This window comes from Protomyctophum parallelum (genome assembly GCF_964188405.1).
Source record: "Protomyctophum parallelum genome assembly, chromosome: 23".
Lineage (NCBI taxonomy): Eukaryota > Metazoa > Chordata > Actinopteri > Myctophiformes > Myctophidae > Protomyctophum > Protomyctophum parallelum.
The window spans coordinates 21,378,754-21,395,643 of record NC_139715.1 but is presented as its reverse complement, the minus strand read 5'-3'; the positions used below and the strand labels follow the sequence as shown (position 1 = coordinate 21,395,643).

The 16,890-nt window shown below is 41.5% G+C and overlaps 3 protein-coding genes across 3 annotated transcripts in view; all 3 read left to right on the top strand.

The window, feature by feature from the left end:
- Positions 1 to 2,426: 2,426 nt before the first annotated feature.
- LOC310853955 (uncharacterized protein) lies at positions 2,427 to 5,187 on the top strand (the record flags this gene model as incomplete). The annotated part of the gene is made up of 6 exons (XM_083758429.1): positions 2,427 to 2,584; positions 2,767 to 3,084; positions 3,611 to 3,649; positions 3,735 to 3,819; positions 3,914 to 3,979; positions 5,058 to 5,187. Exons 2-6 carry the CDS (start codon positions 2,817 to 2,819, stop codon positions 5,185 to 5,187), a joined length of 588 nt encoding a protein of 195 aa, XP_083614555.1. The 5' UTR covers positions 2,427 to 2,584; positions 2,767 to 2,816.
- Positions 5,188 to 7,743: 2,556 nt separating this feature from the next.
- The window catches only part of LOC310854048 (OX-2 membrane glycoprotein-like), a 34,432-nt gene continuing 25,285 nt past the window's right edge, over positions 7,744 to 16,890 (top strand). The window contains exon 1 of the mRNA XM_083758526.1: positions 7,744 to 7,851. The gene's annotated coding sequence lies outside the window, so the exon portion shown is untranslated. The remainder of the gene's footprint in view (positions 7,852 to 16,890) is intronic.
- Positions 9,216 to 16,000, top strand: LOC310853954 (nectin-1-like; the record flags this gene model as incomplete). The annotated part of the gene is made up of 7 exons (XM_083758428.1): positions 9,216 to 9,310; positions 13,239 to 13,577; positions 13,743 to 14,054; positions 14,577 to 14,615; positions 14,700 to 14,793; positions 14,888 to 14,953; positions 15,868 to 16,000. The coding sequence occupies exons 1-7, from the start codon at positions 9,244 to 9,246 to the stop codon at positions 15,998 to 16,000; spliced, it is 1,050 nt and encodes a 349-aa protein (XP_083614554.1). The 5' UTR covers positions 9,216 to 9,243.

Below are 16,890 nucleotides of genomic sequence, written 5' to 3'. Positions count from 1 at the left end.
ACTGAATGACACAGACGCTTACACATAAATGTATACCGGTATGTAAAATGTTGTGTTAATGTCATATTTGTATAAGATTACACTGAGTGCCTCTGACTTTGTATTTAAGGTGAGACACTACAGGTGAATAGGGGAAAAAAGTTAAATAATAGCTATCACAATGAAACTTATCCAGTTGATTACTTATATTAAAACTAAGATTTTTTGTATTACAAGTTTTCTGAAATTATATGTTTAAATATGCAAATTAGGCATTATATGCGCTAATTTGCATACCTTTCGGGACGATAAATCTGAAGATCGGATAAAGCCAGGTTCAAAATTATCATTTAATTTTGTTGACACATTAGAGACAAAGAAAATTACAGATGGGATTTTAGATATCTCTAATTATCACTCCACAAATCAGAAAATAGTGTCAACAGGCATAAAAAAAAACAATTTTCGGCATGTTTTTAGGTATAAAATGTGAAGGCTGTGAATCTCTCTGTAAATTTCTGCGGAATATAGTTATGAATAAGACTGGAACGTTTGGTGTATGTGAGTTCAACTGAAGTGGAGATTCTTTGTCCCAGGTATGAGGAAAACTCATTTTGAGAAAACGGCCTTTAAAAGACGCGTATTCAGGGCGGAGTCACCACCAAGTTGTGATTTGCTCTCGTTCACTGCAATGCAATTTGCGGCATTTCCAAAACAATATTGCGCAGAGTAGCGATTATCAAACGTATTTGCAATGCCATACGTTGAAAGATCTGTTGCCCGTGGACAAGGCACGCTACCTCCGCAAGTTAGATATTATCGGCATAGTTTGTCCGTAGGCCTATGTGATTAAGGATTGGAAAAAGTTGCATTGGCAGCCATAGAAAATTCTGCCCAGGGTAAAAAAATAACCCGGATGTGACGTTTTTGGGCGTTCCTGTCTTGCTCCGTGTCAGTGGAATGGTCTGGACCCTTAGAGTATAACTCTATGTCTGGACCATCATGGTCTGGACCTTATAGTATACTCTATGGCAGTGGCGGAAGGTTCCTATAACGGCAGTGGGTGCAGCCACGCATATTTGCGCTGCGGCTGGCTGCTATTAGCTCTTAAAAGAGCCGTTGTGTTGTGTTATTATTTTGCCAGTGGGTTCTTCTGCTCCTGTGCACCCCCGGAGTTGACGCCACTGCTCTATGGTCTGGACCTTGTATGGTCTGGACTGGACCTCGAGCTGACTGTGGTCTGATCCAAATATGGTCACTTCCTTTGTACCAACAACCAATCATGAAAATAGAGATGGTGGATTTTCTCCCAGAAAAACGAGCTGTCATTGGCTAAAATAAACTATCAAAATAAACATCAAAATCTGTATTTTTTAATGTTTATTTTGCTACCATGTTGCGGGAAAACAACCCAAACATTGTATTATGCTAAATGCCATGGACAATGACAATATATTTATTAAGACTTCACTTATTTAACAATGTGTGTATGTGTGTATTCCCTTTTTTTTAACTCGAAAATATTTCTCGGCGAGAATGCGATATGCATAATAAGTATTGAGTACTATGTTCATGTTGTGTTTACATGTTTAGATGTTATTAATAATCAGGGGGGGCACACAACCGATGCGCCAGTGCGCATACGTCGTCAAAATGTTTTGCGTAGATCAAATGCATGCAAGGCGCATTTGCGCACCCAACAGCTGAGACAGTTATGTAGAGAAATCTGACAGGCATTCTAAAGGAACTCAGATGTGATGTTAATGTTCTGTAAGTAGACTTAGAAATAAAAACTAGTGTTGACTAATCATTCATTACGTGTGTGTGTGTGTGTGTGTGTGTGTGTGTGTGTGTGTGTGTGTGTGTGTGTGTGTGTGTGTGTGTGTGTGTGCAAAGTACCAAAAACACTTATCTTTGTAGCCTGTACCTAAGATGACAGATCGACTCGCACAGATGAGCACAATTAGGTTACATTTGGTAATTAATAATTATACAACATGGGCGCTGTTGTAGAAAATGACAGCTGTCGGTTGTACACTAGCAATGACACTTGTGTAAGATAGTGCCCTAAAAGTTGATGCCCTGCCCAATCTTGGCATGCATCTATGGTTGGATGCTGGGGAACTGGACGATACATTAAAGTGGCCAACTTTGGAGATTGTGTGGTTCATCATCTTACACACACACACACACATGCATCTCGTATGCAAATTATTTATGTTATACATTGCATGCACTTATAACTGTCACCTTCTCCACATACTAGGTCTGTCGGAGATAATACGAACACAAGATCTTGTAATGGCCTTGGTGGGAGAGGAGGCCCGTTTCACCTGCCAACTCACACAATCCAAGAACGTCCTTCAAGTTACTTGGCAGAAAATAACTCCAGGAGGAACAGAGGATGTTGCCACCTGTAGCAAACGTTTTGGCACCCATATCAACCCTCCCTTTCAGGGGAAAGTGGAGTTTGTAGACACAGGACTGCAGAATAGTACCATAGTGCTCAAGAATGTGACCAAAGCAGACAAGTGCTGCTACAGGTGTTTATTTAATGCCTACCCCGAAGGAGCCATCTATACAAAAACCTGTCTCACAGTTTATGGTAAGAACTTTGTGGTCCTTTGTATGTGTGCCCTTGTTTTTCATGTATGTAAAAATGACATGGATACAAAGGGGGTTAGGAGTTGGCGAGTAAATGTACAAAAGGCCTGTCCTCACAATTAAGAAAATGTGAAATGAAATTGAATTCCTATCAAATGTTTGAAAAATGTTTTCGTTTTCCAGAGCAACCTGAACTCACATTACGCGTCACAAAATCTAATGGCACAGAGCAAATGGTTGTGTCCTGCTCGGCTGTGTCCCGTCCCGCTCCGACAGTTATACTGGAGGTACCCAGGCATGAAGGATCTTCAAACTACTCCAGCGTCCATGCAGCCAACGCTGACGGTACCGTCACAGTGAACAGCACTGTCACGTTGGAAAGGTTCTGCTTCTGCAGTAACACCAAGCAGGTCCAGGTCCGCTGTGTGGTGCGGCTCCACTCCGGGGTTTCCAAGGAAGTGTCCATGGTCATTTATTCTGATAAACAAGCTCCATGTGGTGGTGAGTGAGAGATGTGTTTTTTCCACTATTTGATTTAACCACATGAACCATAGCGTCCTTATTCTAGGGTGAACATTCGGCTAAGGGGCGCCCGCTGGCCAAGTGGTCCAGGCTCATGCCACATAGGCTCTGGCCTGACAGCGCGTCGCGTGTTTGAGTCCCGTTCATGACGGCCTTTGCTGCATGTCTTTCCCCTTCTCTCTCCCTCTTTTCGGTCTATCTCCACTTGTAACTTGTAATCAATAAAGGCCAAAAGTAGGAGTATGAGTTCACAGTGGGATGCAAGACAACATCTTGTGAGCTTGTAGATCTGCTATTTTTTGCAGAAGAGATTTGGTGTAGACTAGAGACACCAGTCGACAGAGTATAGGGTTTAAGACAAGTGGTTAAGGTTCTAGGTCAATAACATAGGTTCATGGACGGTTAGTGACCTTCCTTTGCTATTTACTGTAGTGTAGCTGAATGGATTGTCAGATAGATAGATAATGTTACTAATTGCTCTATGATATGTACTTTCTTTTCCCAGGTGTGTTTGAGAAATCTGAAGCAGATAAGAGTGGTTTCAGTAAGTTCTTGTTCATCAGTGTGTTCGTTGATCTCGAGTGTTTTCATTGTAGGACATAAACATTCCTCCATATTTTCCCCCACAGTAATGGGTTTTGTCTCTGTTGCTGCCTTTGTTGTTGGACTCATCGTAGTTGGAGTTGTCTTCAGATATCAACAACAAGCAACAAGGTAACATTCTATGAGAGTTTTAGCTCAGCCAAGCCTGAGATGGTTTCTGAACATTACGTGGCTAACCTGTTGGGTTTTCTAATTTCTCTTTTAGGAGGATCAATGACCCTGAAAATAAACAGACACTACAAACAAACAAGACAAACAAACAACAACAAGAGTAAGACAAATTCTTACTGTCTGTCTGTCCGTCCATTGGTCTACTATACACACTTTGCATTTTGGTGTATTCGTTAAATCCTGGTCATCAGCAACTGATAAATTCATCACATGAACAAATATTAGCTGGACTAATGACATCACCCACTGCAAGATGTGAACAATTGAAGCCAGAGATGATATACTCTCTTTGCTAACTGTTACAATCATATAGACCGGCCGAATACACATTAGCTTTCTATTTTCAAACAGATTCACATCACTTGCCTCGCATGGAATTGAACTTTGATGAACATTTGTGACCGTACCCTAAGACTAAGTCTAAAGCTAGTTGGTGGGCTTGTTGTGGTTCTGCTGGTGATTGACTTGTTGCAGTCCAGTGAAGATAAAGCCTGTTAGCTGCAAACAATTTGATAGGTGGGCTGCAAACGGGTATAGGCTGCAAACAATTTGATCGGTAGATCATTATTATAAATGCATACAGTACAACCTACAGTACTGCAGCTCAGTAACTAACAAAATAACTAAAACTATAATAATAATAATAATAATAATAAAAACATAAAATAAAAGTTTTTGTGTGCTTACAAAACAAACTAAAATCAGAGAGAAATGTCCTTAGTTTTAGTCTTTATTATCTTTAAAAATAGTGAAAATAGCCGATCTACAAGATCATAGCACGTCTTCTCACAAAGTGAGCTAATTAGTCTCGTGTATAGTTTTGGGGGTGCTGTGTCATTAGTCAGAAGGTTCATTGTTCCGAAATTACTATCCCTATCTCTAACCCTAACCTAAACCTAACCGCAAGCACGGGAGCAAACCTAAACCTAACCGCAAGCACGGGAGCAGTGCATGTTTGGACTAACGGGACTTCGGATCTATGGGTAGTTCCCTTTTGGGATGGACTGAAAACTACTTTACCATCTTTGTCCTGAAGATTCTGTGTTCACAGTCACATTTCCCCTTCACTGCTGACCTGATATGCAAATGAATTCAACTTCTCATGCATGAAATAGATGAGGTGGTGGTTTATTAAGTTTTGGAACAGTTTTAACTTTAATGCCTCCCTCCCTTTTTAGGACAAAGGAGCCTTTATTCCCACAAGATGAGATTCGGCAACGTCCAAGTCCAAGTCCAAAGACCCATGTCCAAAGTCCAAAGTCCAAACTAGACAATGTCAAGATCAACTTGAGCAGCAGCTTTTACTGAGAGCAGCAGTGTTGTGGTAATAATCCACTAAATTCGAACAATACTTTGTATTCTTTATCCAAGTTTTATCAGTGTTGTGTAGGTGGTCTTTTTTTAACTATATCTTTTTGATCTAAACTGGAATTTTAATGTCTGGATCTGGATTGAGCCCTTGCTTGAGCCCAGCTACCTCATGGGTGAGGCCCAGGCTCATTGTTAGCCTTGGTTAGCCTGCTGCCACCAGGTTTCACCTAGGCAGCCTTCGCATTCAAACACCAGGCACTAAAACAGCCTGCAGCCAGTCAACACCAGGCTCCGCAAGCAGCCAGGCTACCACAGGGCAGGACTTCAGCAGCCAGGCAACATCAGGCTCCACTAGGCCTCCAGCAGCAAGGGTACTTCAGGCCTCCAGCAGGCAGGCTACCCCAGGGCAGCCCTCCAGCTGCCAGGCAACATGCAGTCCCCACAAGGCCTAAAACAGCCAGGCTACACCAGGCCTCCAGAAGCAAGGCTACCCCAGGGCAGGCCTACAGGTGCCAGGCAACATCGGGCTCCACAAGGCCTCCAGCAGCCACACATCACCAGGCTCCACCTGACAGGGATCTGTTTGACTCTGCATAAAACATAAGAGATTTTGTGTAGTGGGGAAACTGAACAGACCAAGTACCGAGCAGATCAACTAAGTATTAGTTTGCAAAGTTTCTGTGTTTGTGTGTGTGTGTGTAAAGTACAGTGTCTGTGTGTGGAACTAACATTTCCAAACCAACTGCAGTTCCACAACTCCTCACAAGAGGTCAGACTTAACATTTCCTCCAGGAGTCATTTGGAAGTAGGGTCCATAGGGTCTGGACATGACAAAAGTATCACAGGTGGTGAGTTGGGATTTTTCTCAGTTCTCTAGTTTCTGACAATCCTTGACTACAAAGTGAAAGAGGTTATTTTAACAAACTACACCAGCTGCCACTAATTAGCTCCACAATGTATTAATGAAATCACCTGAATCGTATTGGGTTGGACTCCCATATAGTTGCTCGGCACCAAATGAACATGTAAAGTCTCCTTTGTGTCTCCATAGGGAACCACTGCTGCTCATGCACCTTATATATTGTCTTAGGTACTGAAATTGTATTTTGTGGAAAAGAGACCCCTTGGTTGTACAGCTGTAAAGCCTGTAAATAAACAAAGAGACGGCTGTACCATTGTGAAAATGCTTGTGAATGTCTGAAACTCCTTGTATTTTAAATAAGATAAGAGCTGTGCCGTCTGTGAAACAAGCTTCTAAATATCTGAAACGTACCCTTTACTTGTACTTTTTGTGGCAAAAGCGCTCTAAACTTTCTTCTTTTCCTTTCTTTGTTTTATGTACAAAAACGAATTTCACCCACTTTTTTACTTGTAATTTACTCATAATTGAATTAATAAATGTTCTGAAATACTGCCCAGGTGTGTCTGATGTTGAACCAACTACACCACACAGACGTAGCCTACCTATTTTTGTTAGAATTCTTGTTAGAATCTTACTTGAAAGATATATTTAGATTGATTAAGCACATTTGCAGTGACACAATGATAAAATGACTGTCAGAAGTTATAGTTATTTTTTATTAGTGAGAAAAAAGAGTACTCAGTTTCTTGTTGTTCAATGTTCTTGGTTTTACATATATTAGGGTACATGTACAGAATATGCGTTTGAAAAACGAATTACTAATGTCAACAAAGTCCACACCCATAACACCAGAGGGAGTTCAACAAACCATGTGCAATCCAGATTAGGCACAAACAAGGGACTAAATTCATTTCACTCCTATGCCACCCCGTAAAATCTGAATCCCCACCGCCCACCCCTTTTCCCCTGTTTCTTTTACCTCCTCTATGGTGGGCCCTATTGTAAACAAGTGTGGCTTTATGGTGTCGTCCACTCACAGTTAACAGTTTTTGTATTGAGTTGTATTTGAAATGTAGGCTACTGTAATTCTGTAAACTGTTAATAAATGAATCAATCAATTGCAATTCCGCAACTCGCCACAAGAGGCCACACTTGACATTTCCTCAGGTAGGAGCAAGTTATGTTTAGGAGTAGGATCACACATCCAGTTGTTTTTTTGAAAATTTGATTGAAATATTTATTAACAGTTTGTAGAATTTACAGTACATTTTAAGCACAAACTCAATACAAAGACTGTCAACTGTGAGTGGACGACCCAATTAAGCATTACACTTGTTTACAACAGGGTCCACATTGTTCAATTCATCAAAACATTTAAAGACATACAAACATTTAGAGACATACAAATAGACATTTCTATGTAGCTAAAGAACAGAACAGTAATTCATCATAATGGGAAGCAAAAAAGGGAAAAGATACAATATACATGGGAAAATGGGGGGGGTGGGGGGGATTCAGATTTTACAGAGGCCAGTTTCGAATTGCAGCCATCCGTAGGTGCCCTTTGAGAGCGGTTTTGAAGGAGTCAAGGGATTCACATGTCTTAATGACTGTTGGTAGGGCGTTACACATTTTGGTGGCATAGGAGCGAAAATAATTTGTCAAGCACTGCCAGACGAGGAGCACTGATTTACCCACAGACACGCATTGACGCATAATTATATTATCGTTATATATTTTAACAATTTTATAGTCTTCCATTGGACTCTATCGGTAACCTCCTACTTGAAGCATGGATTGTTATTTGTTATTCTTCCGTAGCCTATAGCAGTGCATTCTGAAGGTTTTAAAAGAAGATCTTTCACATGGGTATTGGGTAAGTATTGACAGTTGGCGACGTCTGTTGAGTTGAGTTTGAGTTTTCAAACTTTCATAACTTTTATCTATGTATTTTATTATTTATTATTAAATATTATTATTATTTATTTATTATATTATTTGTTTATTTACACTGATAAAACGCTCGGAAAGAATTGCAAGTGGTGATATAGTTAAGTTTCATGCTCATTTCCAAATTCCAGAACAACCATCCACGTGTAGGCTACTTTCTATATTTAGTTGATGCTCTCATGTTGTGTTTTGCTCTTTCTTGTTATATTTTTGCTCTTACTTTAAAGCACTTTGAACTGCACTGTCTGAAATGTGCTATATAAAAAAGATTGATTGAAGGAACCATAGAGCTCAGTTTTGGGCTCTCCCCAGGTTAGCAGATGGATAGTAGCGCCCAGGATTACATCTTATAGGCAATTGGCACCCTGTGAAAAATGGGTTACAAATTAAATTAAATTAAATAAACAAAAATTGTACCCCCAGTGCCTGCCTATAGCTGTTGGTTAACAAGGCTACTCAGCCACTCAGGATAGGATTGCCTGCTAAATGGCCATGTAGTTGGTGCTACAATACTCAAATGTGCAATAATGCGTTCTGTGCATCATGCTTCCATGCACTTGTCCCATTTAGACTACAGATTTCAGATTTGTATTGAAGGGATAGGCCCTTTGAGGTTCTGGTACTTCAAAAGCATAACAGCCTGTGTGGCACTCAGGTATTTTTCATGAGTGTTGTGTACCGGTAGTAGCCTACTGCAAGAGAACAACGTTTGAATATGGTCTCCTTGTACATGTTGACACCCTGGAGTCGTTTTTTATGTGCAATGGTGTAATAACTTTGTATTTAGGGTTTCTTCCTGGAGGCTGAACCCTTGACAGTCCATGAGTAATGGACCAGAGCTACATCCCTACCTGCTTTCTCTGCACTAAAACACCAATATTATGAAGAAAACCAGATGTTAAGACCACTAAACCAAATAGAATAAAGTTTACCTTCAGAAAAAGCGTTGTTTATGGCTTCTAAATGTAGGTCTTTTAACATGGCTGTGAGATAGGCATATCAGCTTACCTTTATAGCCTACTTTCACTTTCAACACTGGACTGGTTGACTGTTGACACCTTGGTTGACGCACGAGTGCGTGCGCACCAATCTCCACGCCCCCAAACAACTTTGTTTGAATGAGCCATTCTCTGGAGGTTTGAACAATGTTTGAATTTCAAACGTCTAGCCCTGGTCCAGGGCTTACAGAGAGAGACTCGCTGTAAGCCCTGTACCAGGGCAATTCAAACCTCCAGAGAGAAATGGTTCATCTTCTCATAATCACACGGACGCAGTTTGCTGTTTTTATACTGGTAGGCTTATCAGAAGGTAGGTGAACTGAATGACACAGACGCTTACACATAAATGTATACCGGTGTATCCGATTTGGATGAAATCAGATCAAAATGAAATGACGTTATCCGTCGCCGTGGAAACGGCAGATGTTCTAACGGCGACAGAATGCGTAGCTGTCCTCGCAAATGCCACTTTTTTTCTTTCACAATGCCAACACATACCCAATCCGTTATCCGATCCGATTCTTGGGCAGACGGACACTCACATTGCGATAGCGGCAGATCAGTATAAGCCTGGGACCGAGGCTACTCAGGCTAGCCGTATGTTTTGTTGTTATTAAAACAGGAAGACAACCCCGTCTTCCTGTGACTGTCTATCTACAAACAATACTATAGCCTGGCTACATTTTAGAAATGCACCTATCACCATTGTTGGAGTAGCCTATAGTATGCAGCCCATGTAATGCGTAAGCAGCGTAACAATAAACGCATCGATGAATGAATGAATAAATAAATAAACGTTTGTTTCTGACGGGGTTCGAACTTTCTCCTCCGTTTGTCGGCATAAAGTTCCCCAGTCATGGAGCGTATGCCTACTACATTGAGCCATTCTAGCCATGACATTTTGTAATCATAATCAAATCATAGGTTATAAAAGAAGCCATCACAACTCAAAACGAACTGGGAACTAGATCAACTTGAAATCTCTTTCGTCACACCGATTTCCAAAACGGCTGTTTAATAAGCCTACAGAATTGTTTTTAACATCACCATCTCACCATCATCACCTATATAAGTTCACCTTATGGTAATTCATGTTATACAGGCCACATAGAAGTAGTAAATATGATGCATGATAGGTTAAAGTAACAATTTCTTTATAACATGACCTAAATATGCCCAAAAGCTACACTGACGTGACTTGGTCAGTCAATGTGCTCCAAATTATCAAAGCGAATGGTGTTAATGTTTCAGTTTCACACATAATATTCTGCCCATTTAAAGCGTCAAAATAAACGCATCATGAACGGATGACTGAATAAATAAATAAATAAATAATTGTCAACATCTCACAGGATTCGAACTCCTCCCAATGTCAGCAGGAGCACACCAGTCTGAAGCATAGCCCAGTGTGCCATTATGTGCACTTCATCTCTGAACAGTAAATAACTCATAGAGTACAAATCCAGTTATCACAACTCAAAACAACAGAATAGATTAACTTGAGATATCAACACCACTGAATGACTGAGGCCCCTGGCTCCTCTGTCTATAGGCCTACCTTTATTCCTTCTATCCCAATTTTATTTGGTCTTTGGCATCGTTTTTGTTTTCAAAAAGCAAGATTCTGTAGGCTACCATGTTTTTTTAAATATTTTATTTGTTCTCACTTTCTGATTGATTGATTGATTGAAATATTTATTTAACAGTTTGCAGAAACTCTGTCGTCGATCCTAAGCCATTCCAGCCTGTCAATGGGCAGGGGTGAGGTGGGTTCTAGGGGTGAGGCCAAGTAGGAGCCTGACCTGTTTTGGGAAGTCTGGAGCCTAGTTTGGCTGAATGTGTCATTTCCAACTCTATTGTCGGCGCATGGAAACTAAGGGCTACTAATATATACTATTCTCTGCCTATCGGGACGTAACTCGGACGGCGCTGAGTCGGGTCTGGTGGCCGTCGCAACGCTCGGCACGGCGACTCGCTCGGCTAGCGCCTCGCTCGGCGGTGCCTCACGTGGCTCAAGGCCACCAGACACGGCGCGCCTCCGTCATTGACATCAGTGACATTATCACATACTGAAACACTGAGTATGCCAGTATACCCATATTGGCCCTGTTGAGGTGCCGATAACAGATAGTGTGTATAGAATGGCGCACGTTGCTTCTGACTGGTGCACAGGTGCTGACAGTTCAAAACTTCGAATCCCATGATGAGAGCCTTTTATTTATATTCATCCATCCGTTGATGCGTTTATTTTGACGCTTTAAATGGGCAGAATATTGTGTGTGAAACTGAAACATTAGCACCATTCGCTTTGATAATTTGGAGCACATTGACTGACCAAGTCACGTCAGTGTAATGTGGCTTTTGGGCATATTTAGGTCATGTTATAAAGAAATTGTTACTTTAACCTATCATGCATCATATTTACTATTTCTATGTGGCCTGTATAACATTAATTACCATAAGGTGAACTTATATAGGTGATGATGGTGAGATGGTGATGTTAAAAACAATCTGTAGGCTTATTAAACAGTTTTGGAAATCGGTGTGAATCTGCTGAGATTTCAAGTTGATTCAATTCCCAGTTCGTTTTGAGTTGTGATGGCTGCTTTTATAACCTATGATTTGATTACGATTACAAATTGTCATGGCTAGAATGGCTCACTGTAGTAGGCATATGCTCCATGACTGGGGAACTTTATGCCGACAAACGGAGGACCAAGTTCGAACCCCGTCAGAAAAAAACATTCATTTATTTACGGTATGTATTTATTCTTTCATCGATGCGTTTATATTGACGCATTACATGGGCTGCATAGTTAATGTATGTGACACATATGTTTACTCATAGTTGCATTTATAAAACGAATTGTTGTACATAGACAGTCACAGGAAGAAGAGTGTCTTCCTGTTTCTCAACAACAATCACAACAACAAAATACAGGGCTAAAGGGTGTGCAACCACAACGCAATGTGAGTGTCCGTCCGTCTCCCCGACGCTTCTTAATCCAAACCAGAATCAGATCGGTATGTTTTGATAAGTTGGCATTGACGAGGACAGCTACGCAGTGTAGGGTCCGTGTAGGACCACAATGGAACATCGGCCGTTACTAGGACGACGGAGACGCCATTTCAAGTTGATCTGGTTTCACGTTAATCTTTGTCACCGGTATGTAAAATGTTGTGTTAATGTCATATTTGTATAAGATTACACTGAGTGCCTCTGACTTTGTATTCAACTAGCCTTATAAGTTATAACTGCTGCAATAGACATGTCAATATTGTCAATGTAAAATGACAAAGCAGCAAAACCCAGACCGATTGGGGAAAAAACCCAAACATTGTATTATGCTAAATGCCATGGACAATGACAATATATTTAATAAGACTTCACTTATTTAACAGTGTGTGTGTGTGTGTGTGTGTGTGTGTTCCCTTTTTTTAACTCGAAAATATTTCTCGGCGAGAATGCTATATGCATAATAAGAGTACTATGTTCATGTTGTGTTTACATCTTTAGATGTTATTAATAATCAGGGGGGCACACAACCGATGCGCCAGTGCGCATACGTCGTCAAAATGTTTTGCGTAGATCAAATGCATGCAAGGCGCATTTGCGCACCAACAGCTGAGGCAGTTATGTAGAGAAATCTGACAGGCATTCTAAAGGAACTCAGATGTGATGTTAATGTTCTGTAAGTAGACTTGGAAATAAAACTAGTGTTGACTAATCATTCATTACAGGCATGTGGCTCTTATTTTGAAGAGGAAGTTATGCATGGTGTGTGTACGTGTGTGTGTGTGTGTGTGTGTGTGTGTGTGTGTGTGTGTGTGTGTGTGCAAAGTACCAAAAACACTTATCTTTGTAGTCTGTACCTAAGATGACAGACTCACCTTATTTTAAGACCAACTTGCACAGATGAGCACAATTAGGTTACATTTGGTAATTAATAATTATACAACATGGGCGCTGTTGTAGAAAATGACAGCTGTGTCGGTTGTACACTAGCAATGACACTTGTGTAAGATAGTGCCCTAAAAGTTGATGCCCTGCCCAATCTTGGCATGCATCTATGGTTGGATGCTGGGGAACTGGACGATACATTAAAGTGGCCAACTTTGGAGATTGTGTGGTTCATCATCTTACACACACACACACACACACACACACATGCATCTCGTATGCAAATTATTTATGTTATACATTGCATGCACTTATAACTGTCACCTTCTCCACATAGGTCTGTCAGAGATAATACGAACACAAGATCCTGTAATGGCCTTGGTGGGAGAGGAGGCCCGTTTCACCTGCCAACTCACACAATCCAAGAACGTCCTTCAAGTTACTTGGCAGAAAATAACCCCAGGAGGAACAGAGGATGTTGCCACCTGTAACAAACGTTTTGGCACCAAGATCAACCCTCCCTTTCAGGGGAAAGTGGAGTTTGTAGACACAGGACTGCAGAATAGTACCATAGTGCTCAAGAATGTGACCAAAGCAGACAAGTGCTGCTACAGGTGTTTATTTAATGCCTACCCCGAAGGAGCCATCTATACAAAAACCTGTCTCACAGTTTATGGTAAGAACTTTGTGGTCCTTTGTATGTGTGCCCTTGTTTTTCATGTATGTAAAAATGACATGGATACAAAGGGGGTTAGGAGTTGGCGAGTAAATGTACAAAAGGCCTGTCCTCACAATTAAGAAAATGTGAAATTAAATTGAATTCCTATCAAATGTTTTTCAGAGCAACCTGAACTCACATTACGCGTCACAAAATCTAATGGCACAGAGCAAATGGTTGTGTCCTGCTCGGCTGTGTCCCGTCCCGCTCCGACAGTTATACTGGAGGTACCCAGGCATGAAGGATCTTCAAACTACTCCAGCGTCCATGCAGCCAACGCTGACGGTACCGTCACAGTGAACAGCACTGTCACGTTGGAAAGGTTCTGCTTCTGCAGTAACACCAAGCAGGTCCAGGTCCGCTGTGTGGTGCGGCTCCACTCCGGGGTTTCCAAGGAAGTGCTGATAAATTCTGATAAACAAGCTCCATGTGGTGGTGAGTGAGAGATGTGTTTTTTCCACTATTTGATTTAACCACATGAACCATAGCGTCCTTATTCTAGGGTGAACATTCGGCTAAGGGACGCCCGCTGGCCAAGTGGTCCAGGCTCATGCCACATAGGCTCTGGCCTGACAGCGCGTCGCGTGTTTGAGTCCCGTTCATGACGGCCTTTGCTGCATGTCTTTCCCCTTCTCTCTCCCTCTTTTCGGTCTATCTCCACTTGTAACTTGTAATCAATAAAGGCCAAAAGTAGGAGTATGAGTTCACAGTGGGTTGCAAGACAACATCTTGTGAGCTTGTAGATCTGCTATTTTTTGCAGAAGAGATTTGGTGTAGACTAGAGACACCAGTCGACAGAGTATAGGGTTTAAGACAAGTGGTTAAGGTTCTAGGTCAATAACATAGGTTCATGGACGGTTAGTGACCTTCCTTTGCTATTTACTGTAGTGTAGCTGAATGGATTGTCAGATAGATAGATAATGTTACTAATTGCTCTATGATACTTTCTTTTCCCAGGTGTGATTGAGAAATCTGAAGCAGATAAGAGTGGTTTCAGTAAGTTCTTGTTCATCAGTGTGTTCGTTGATCTCGAGTGTTTTCATTGTAGGACATAAACATTCCTCATATTTTCCCCCACAGAAATGGGTTTTTTCTCTGTTGCTGCCTTTGTTGTTGGACTCATCGTAGTTGGTGTTGGATTTCATGTCTTCAGATATCAACAACAAGCAACAAGGTAACATTCTATGAGAGTTTTAGCTCAGCCAAGCCTGAGATGGTTTCTGAACATTACGTGGCTAACCTGTTGGGGTTTCTAATTTCTCTTTTAGGAGGATCAATGACCCTGAAAATAAACAGACACTACAAACAAACAAGACAAACAAACAACAACAAGAGTAAGACAAATTCTTACTGTCTGTCTATCCGTCCATTGGTCTACTATACACACTTTGCATTTTGGTGTATTCGTTAAATCCTGGTCATCAGCAACTGATAAATTCATCACATGAACAAATATTAGCTGGACTAATGACATCACCCACTGCAAGATGTGAACAATTGAAGCCAGAGATGATATACTCTCTTTGCTAACTGTTACAATCATATAGACCGGCCGAATACACATTAGCTTTCAATTTTGTAGTCTATTTTGAAACAGATTCACATCACTTGCCTCGCATGGAATTGAACTTTGATGAACATTTGTGACCGTACCCTAAGACTAAGTCTAAAGCTAGTTGGTGGGCTTGTTGTGGTTCTGCTGGTGATTGACTTGTTGCAGTCCAGTGAAGATAAAGCCTGTTAGCTGCAAACAATTTGATAGGTGGGCTGCAAACGGGTATAGGCTGCAAACAATTTGATCGGTAGATCATTATTATAAATGCATACAGTACAACCTACAGTACTGCAGCTCAGTAACTAACAAAATAACTAAAACTATAATAATAATAATAATAATAAAAACATCAAATAAAAGTGTTTTGTGTGCTTACAAAACAAACTAAAATCAGAGAGAAATGTCCTTAGTTTTAGTCTTTATTATCTTTAAAAATAGTGAAAATAGCCGATCTACAAGATCATAGCACGTCTTCTCACAAAGTGAGCTAATTAGTCTCGTGTATAGTTTTGGGATGGACTGAAAACTACTTTACCATCTTTGTCCTGAAGATTCTGTGTTCACAGTCACATTTCCCCTTCACTGCTGACCTGATATGCAAATGAATTCAACTTCTCATGCATGAAATAGATGAGGTGGTGGTTTATTAAGTTTTGGAACAGTTTTAACTTTAATGCCTCCCTCCCTTTTTAGGACAAAGGAGCCTTTATTCCCACAAAATGAGATTCGGCAACGTCCAACTCCAAGTCCGAAGACCAATGTCCAAAGTCCAAAGTCCAAACTAGAAAATGTCAAGATCAATTTGAGCAGCATGCGCTTTGACTGAGAGCAGCAGTGTTGTGGTAATAATCCACTAAATTCGAACAATACTTTGTATTTTTTTATCCAAGTTTTATCAGTGTAGGTGGTCTTTTTTTAACTATATCTTTTTGATCTAAACTGGAATTTTAATGTCTGGATCTGGATTGAGCCCTTGCTTGAGCCCAGCTACCTCATGGGTGAGGCCCAGGCTCATTGTTAGCCTTGGTTAGCCTGCTGCCACCAGGTTTCACCTAGGCAGCCTTCGCATTCAAACACCAGGCACTAAAACAGCCTGCAGCCAGTCAACACCAGGCTCCGCAAGCAGCCAGGCTACCACAGGGCAGGACTTCAGCAGCAAGGCTACTTCAGGCCTCCAGCAGGCAGGCTACCCCAGGGCAGCCCTCCAGCTGCCAGGCAACATGCAGTCCCCACAAGGCCTAAAACAGCCAGGCTACACCAGGCCTCCAGAAGCAAGGCTACCAGGGCAGGCCTACAGGCCAGACAAGGTGCTTCAGGCTCCACTAGGCCTCCACCTGCCAGGCAACATCAGGCTACACTAGGCCTCCAGCAGCAAGGCTACACCAGGCCTCCATCAGGCAGGCTACCCCAGGGCAGGCCTCCAGCTGCCAGGCAACATCGGGCTCCACAAGGCCTCCAGCAGCCACACATCACCAGGCTCCACCTGACAGGGATCTGTTTGACTCTGCATAAAACATAAGAGATGTTGTGTAGTGGGGAAACTGAACAGACCAAGTACAGAGCAGATCAACTAAGTATTAGTTTGCAAAGTTTCTGTGTTTGTGTGTGTGTGGAAAGTACAGTGTCTGTGTGTGGAACTAACATTTCCAAACCAACTGCAGTTCCACAACTCCTCACAAGAGGTCAGACTTAACATTTCCTCCAGGAGTCATTTGG